This window comes from Maniola hyperantus, chromosome 24 (genome assembly GCF_902806685.2).
Source record: "Maniola hyperantus chromosome 24, iAphHyp1.2, whole genome shotgun sequence".
Lineage (NCBI taxonomy): Eukaryota > Metazoa > Arthropoda > Insecta > Lepidoptera > Nymphalidae > Maniola > Maniola hyperantus.
Genome location: NC_048559.1, coordinates 8,505,722 through 8,512,306, shown reverse-complemented (window position 1 = coordinate 8,512,306; position 6,585 = coordinate 8,505,722). Strand labels below are relative to the sequence as shown.

Genomic DNA, 6,585 nt, shown 5'->3' with positions numbered 1-6,585 from the left:
GCTATCGATCTTGATCATAATTACTAGTTGAATTAAGTAGCATACAATTCATCTCATCATGACCAACCGATCACCAGTCCACTACTGAGCACTAGTCTCGTCTCAAAACGAGGAGAGTTTAGGCCTTGGTCCGCCACGCTATATAAGCCTAGTGTGAATTGGCAGATTTCATACACCTTTGCGAACATTATGGGGAACTCTCGGGCATGCAGGATTCCTCACGATGTTTTCCTTCACCGTTAAAGCAAGTGATATTTAATTATAATTAAAACTCACATAACACCGAAAAGTTAAAGGTGCCTGACTGGGATCGAACCCCAGGACGTCCCGATTGAAAGGTCGACGTCACCACTAAGCTTGCAAGCAAATTGTAAACGTATGTAGTAAATGCGAAAATTGAGAAAATCACTTTCCATGAAAAATCACTGTTAAGAAAAGAAATTATTGTGAAAAATCACTGTGAAAGTAGCAGTAGGTAGGTACTGCCCATCTCAAATAGAAAGATTGCTGACTCATTCCAGTAGACTCAAATTTTTATGAAGTGGTACCAGTATGGCTCAAAAATACGTTCCCACGATCGGCGAAATGATATTGCTTTGATGTTTTAATGATAAGCTTTTCTTAATGCGAAAATTAATATCTTAGTAGGAGTATTTCTAATATAAGTGCCGCAAATTGGTATTGCGCTGGAACTATGTCATTTTGTCGTCAGCTGAAATAAAAATATAATTATCAGCTCGAAACTTCAGCCTGACTTCAACCTAAAATGGCGGTCACGCGCAATAGCAATTTGCGGGAGTTATATGAAGATTTTTTAATTTACACCTACTTAGGTATTGTTTGAAGAAACGGCTTTTAAAAGCTCCTTTTTATGAAGCAAATGTATAAAATTCCTAACCTTAAAGTTAGGATGTCTTGACAGAGCGTCACTGGTCGTCACTGCATTGCTGTGGCTGAACCATGGCAGGGCCCTCTTTCCCACTGGCCACTAGGGCCCACGATCGATAGGGGCCCATTAATCCCTGCCAGATCACCATTCTATAATCGACTGACCGATATTTTATTACCGAAAAACATATTTATTTCGATAAAATCAAAGGTCAAAAAGGTCCTCTCGAACAAACGACGATAGAGATTGTTAACTAGTCAAGACTGACTTATATCCGACACTCAGCGGCTGCTGGACTATTATCTATTTTCTTTGTCTATACTGAAAATAGTCCTACCTACCTACTCTGTCAAGATCATAGGGGCCCCATTATTGTAATGTGCCCAGGGCCTCCAATAGGTTAAACACGGCGCTGACCATGGCTGAACGATGCGTCTCCGTTGGTCTCTGATAGCTGCCTTCCTTGCGCATTCATGTATGGGGACGTCCATCGCAGTACTCACTTGGTCTATGGTTAACTACGCGACGAAAGGTACCTAAGTAGTTAGGTATTTGGGGTATTTGCCTATTAGGTAAGCCATTGTACTAAAACGTTTCACGAAATCATCGTGAGAGCGTTGCAATGGCGTATTGTTTATTTAATTTAATAACACAAGGTGCGGCGGCGAGTGCTCCCGTCACGCCTTCACTACCAAAACGGACTATTCACTCCGTAATTAATCATTCAGCACGAAGCGTCATGCATATTTTTATTATTAATATTTTTTAGCATCTCTGTGACACCGCCCTATAAAAATATGAGCAACGGAACATCCGCTTTGTTGCAAGAAGTAGGTACTTACTACTTATATGCTTATAGCACAAATTCAGCCAATCACAACAATTGAGATTGTAATAATGATTGATGCAGGTTTAACGAAATCGACCTCCAGATTATGCATTGATGCAAACCTAGCAAGCAGAGTGAACTAGAGTGAGAAATCTCTCGGTTTGATCCTGAATTATTGACATCTGTCAAATATTAGGCTGAGGCTACTTTGGTCCTGGAAAATCAAACAGTCCCCAGCACGGGATTTTTAAGTAACTAAGGTTATTAGGTATCTATATTTTAACATACACTTTTACATTTTAACTAGGTATTTGATAATAATTGACCTAATTTATTGGAATAGTGATTATTAATTACTATATTATGTCCCGCAAGTTGCTAATTACCGTGCCCGCCATTTTAGTGACGTCAGCACTGGACTGAAGTTTCGAGCTGATGGTATATTTTTATTTCGGCTGACGTCAAAATGACGAGACATGGTTCCAGCGCAAAAGCAATTTGCGGGACTTATACTACACTGACACACCTACACATAAAAGCACTTAATTCAAACTTTTTTATTCATGATGATTACCTAACTGATAACAGAACCGCAAGCAATATTTATAAATAAGTAGTATATACCTATCTATTTATAAACAAACTGAATCATAGCCCGGTACCGGGTACGCTTGTGATAAGCGGGAATCACTCGTATTAATTTGCAACAATAGTTAGGGTTGACTCTAGTATCTAGATTTTAAAGTAGGTAACATATTAAGTTTATGAAAAAATGGTCGGTTTTATTCAAACTAATTTAAGTCCCGCAAATTGCTATTGCGCTGGAACCATGTCTCATTAACATCGAAATGACGTCATTTTACGTCAGCCGAAATAAAAATATAAACTGCACTAAAATGGCGGCCACGCGCATTAGCAATTTGCGGGACTTATACTCAAATTGAAATAAGTACGAGTAATTTCTTCTATTTTATTTCGGCTGACGTCAAAATGACGTCATTTTGATGTTAATTAGATATGGTTACAGCGCAATAGCAATTTGCGGGACTTAAGATATAAAAGAGGGCTTAGGCGTCGAGAATAAGACATTTTTTATATATGCAGTTTGTATTTTACAGGGGTGACATGCTCATTTTGTGACCCTATAAATAAATTAGATTAAAAAAAAAGAGTTGTCCACCTTGATTACTTTTAAAGTTGGCAACCCTTACATGCTGACCTCACACAGGTCAATAATGTTATAATAACAACCAGAGGAGCGTTGTATTATCGGGGCATTCTTCGGACCCGTAAAATAGAAATAAAGTTTGCTGGAAAAGACAGAGTTAATAATAATTATTTAACTCTTTAAAAAAACCGAGCAAGTGCGAGTCAGGCTCGCGCACCGAGGATTCCGTACTACAGTCGTATTTTTTCGACATTCTGCACGGTAAATCAAAAACTATATAATGCATGAAAATAAATAAAAATCTGTTTTAGAATGTACAAAGCCCTTTCATATGATACCCCACTTGGTATATTAATCTTACTTTGAAAGTTGAAAATATCTACTAATTTATTTGTTCATTACCACATTTTAATAGTGTGTCATCTGTCTGCCTGCCTGCCTGGCTGTCTGTCTGCTAGCTTTTCACGGCCCATCCATTTAACCGATTTTGATGAAAAATGGTACAGAGATAGATTGCATCCCGGGGAAGGACACAGCTAGGCTACTTATGGTCCCTGAAAATTAAAGAGTTCCCACGGGATTTTTAAATACCTAAATCCACGCGGACGAAGTTGCGGGCATCATCTAGTATAAATAATATATTACTTAGTTAAGTAATCATCATCATCATCAACCGATAGACGTCCACTGCTGGACATAGGTCTCTTTTAGGGACATGCAAACGCCATGGTCTTGCGCCGCCTGAATCCAGCGGCTCCCTGCGACTCGTCTGATGTCCGTCCACCTAGATAAGTAATATACAATATAGAAGGTAGTTAAGTAATCTAAATCTAAATCTAAATCAGCCTGTGCTGTCCCACGTCTGGGCAAAGGCCTCCCTCCGAGTTAAGTAATACAGAATTCAAAATTCAAATATCTACATTTCAAAAATAAAATGACAAAAATACAGTGATGTGGTAACTTTATGCAAAAATAACAATAAAATAAAATAACAGAAACTGCAAACAAAAATACAAGCAACATAATAAATAATAGGTAATTGTTATCAAGCAAAATGATTACGACCTTATTCATAAATTCGACAGCCGATTCAAAATTTATAATGGAAACCATTTAAAACTTAAAATATAATATTGACGCATCTATATTTAAGTATTATCTACGTTTGAACAGATTGGTTCGGGGCCGGGGATTTTCTGCTCTCGTGCGTTTTAATATAAAACAGGGAAGATGTGCCTGAGAAATCATTCTCAACTTGCTCTTAGCAATCAAAGAACTAACGAAGTATTAAAAAAAGCAAAATGTTTGCTAAAATTGCCTTGTGTGTCGTATTTTTGGCGGGAGTCAGTTGCCTGAGCATACCGTATGGAAGACCAGCGTTTTTCTTAGAAGACCATGAAAATTTAATTAACGATGATTTTGAAGATCACTATTTCAAACCTCCTCAAGAATTTGTTTACCCTGTTTATAATACAAGAGTTCGTCGTCAAGCTCGTGGTGTTGTGAATACAAACCCTGATGGTACCACCAATATAATGGCTAAATTGCCTTTGGCTGGCAATGATAAGAATATTCTGAGTGGTATCGGTAGTCTTGGTGGTTTGAAGGATGGTGGTGGCTACAGTTCTGCTACTGGTGGCTTGGCTTTAGACAACGTGTGAGTATTTTAGTTAATCAATAATTTATTTATGTTTGGACTTATGACGTCATTTTATTGGGCACGACATGCTGCTTTGCCGGTAGGATGATAACTAGCCACGGCCGAAGCCGCCCATCAGACGAGACCAGAATATTGGAATTATAAAAGTTCAAACCCGTGCCAGGAATTGAACTTGGGCCCTCCCACTAATATAAGGCTGCAGTGCTTACCACTGCGCCAGGGTATCAAATATTTTCCTTAAAAATACGTAAAATCCATTTAAATTATTGATTAAACTAAAAAGCACGTCAAATCATTGTGACGTCACATGTCAGTATTTTATAGAAGCTCGCATACTAAATAAGCGCGTTTTGATGTTTAATAAAAAGATACTGATTTGACTAGGAAGTTGTCACACACCGGATTATTATATGTACCTACCTACCTACAATTTGTTAAAAAAAACAATTAAACTTTACAAGTATTTTTGAATCGTCAGCTGCATCCAAATGCCTTACCTACCGAGAAGAACCGAAACTCGGCGGTTGCTCTTTTCAAAGATTTGATTTTGATCACGTTTTCCAGAAATGGCCACGGACTGAGTCTCACCGGCAAGCACATCCCATCCTTCGGAGATCAGCTCACAGCAGCTGGGACGGCCAAGCTTTTCCACAACGACAACCACGACCTGTCCGCCAATGCCTTCGCCACCAGAAGCTTTCCCAACAACCCAGTCATCCCCAACTTCAACACCTATGGTGGTGGCGTCGACTACATGTACAAGTAAATACCTACCTTTTTAGGATTCCGTACCTCAAAAGGAAAAAATTAATCCTTAAAGCATCACTTTGTTGTTTGACGCCTGTCTGTCGCGTCTGTAAAAAAAACCTACCTATAGGGTACTTTCCCCTGACCTAGAAAAATGAAATTTGGCAGGTAGGTAGGTTTTACAGCATAAGTAAAGGAAAAAATCTGAAAACCATGAATTTGGACCACACTTATAGCACAAAAATAAATTAAAATGTGTTCACGAAAAAATCACTGTACCTACCTACTAAATCACGTTATTTGTTTGTTTGTTGTTTGTACGATGGTACGGAACACGTACGCATCAGCTACTTTATAATAAAGGTAGTGAATAGTGATATGTACGATTTATTTTTCTTTCAGCAACAAAGTAGGTGCATCCCTTGGAATGGCTCACACTGACCTCCTGAAGCGGACAGACTACTCAGCAATGGGCAGAATGAATCTCTTCCGTGACCCCACGTCTTCCTTAGACTTCAACGCCGGAGTCTCCAAATCCATATCGCCATACATGCCTAGTCAGTCATGGCAACCGTCAGCTGGACTATCTTTTAGTAAATACTTCTAGATCTAACTTACTCATCATCATGTGCCTACTTCGAAACGAAGTTTGGAGTCATCATGCAATGATTAATTATTAGATTCGTTTTAATTAGGTAGAATAAAGTATTTCCATTATTTGTTAATGAATACTTAAGTACTTGAGTATTAGACCAAATATTTCTTTGTTCCTCAGAATGATCTGATTCTTTCAATTTAACAGGCAATAGTTATGATCATTTTCGTCAATAATTAGATATAATGCGTAAAAAATGACTTCTCACGTGCCATTTTAACTTTTTGTGTCAAATTTCATGTTAAAAGTAAGATTTTCGTCCTTATTACCTTACATCTAAGTAATCATAAGGTCATTATTGTAAGAATTAAGTATTAAGTTCGCCTAATTATCATTAGGTTTTAATTAAATTCTTGTCTTGAAACAACACATTGTTTTTATTCTCTTTACATTATTACCCCTTTTTAACCGACTTCCAAAAAGGAGGTGGGGGGAACATTAGTCATTTAACATGGCTAATATTCTTTTTTTTTTTTAAGTTTTCCCACTCTAGTTCACTCTGGGGTAGCTATCCAACTGCGGCAGTGGGCCAGCAGTTGCAATATCACAGAGTCCATTAGATGGGACCACTCACCACGCCCGCGGTCGAGCAATTAGCGATCATTTATCTTTGCGCCTCTGTCAAAACTGTGTCGTT

The 6,585-nt window shown here is 38.2% G+C and overlaps 1 protein-coding gene across 1 annotated transcript; it reads left to right on the top strand.

Moving 5' to 3' along the window:
- Positions 1 to 4,118: 4,118 nt before the first annotated feature.
- LOC117993541 (attacin-like) lies at positions 4,119 to 6,315 on the top strand. The gene is made up of 3 exons (XM_069507002.1): positions 4,119 to 4,543; positions 5,111 to 5,308; positions 5,696 to 6,315. Exons 1-3 carry the CDS (start codon positions 4,188 to 4,190, stop codon positions 5,898 to 5,900), a joined length of 759 nt encoding a protein of 252 aa, XP_069363103.1. The 5' UTR covers positions 4,119 to 4,187; the 3' UTR covers positions 5,901 to 6,315.
- Positions 6,316 to 6,585: the final 270 nt, after the last annotated feature.

What these genes read in the sequence shown, in the direction of transcription:
- LOC117993541 (XM_069507002.1), top strand. Translation starts at nt 4,188, where the DNA reads ATGTTTGCTAAAATTGCCTTGTGTGTCGTATTTTTGGCGGGAGTCAGT. An exon ending in GGCTTGGCTTTAGACAACGT is followed by an intron (nt 4,544 to 5,110) that starts GTGAGTATTTTA and finishes CACGTTTTCCAG; the next exon opens with AAATGGCCACGGACTGAGTC. An exon ending in GGCGTCGACTACATGTACAA is followed by an intron (nt 5,309 to 5,695) that starts GTAAATACCTAC and finishes TTTTTCTTTCAG; the next exon opens with CAACAAAGTAGGTGCATCCC.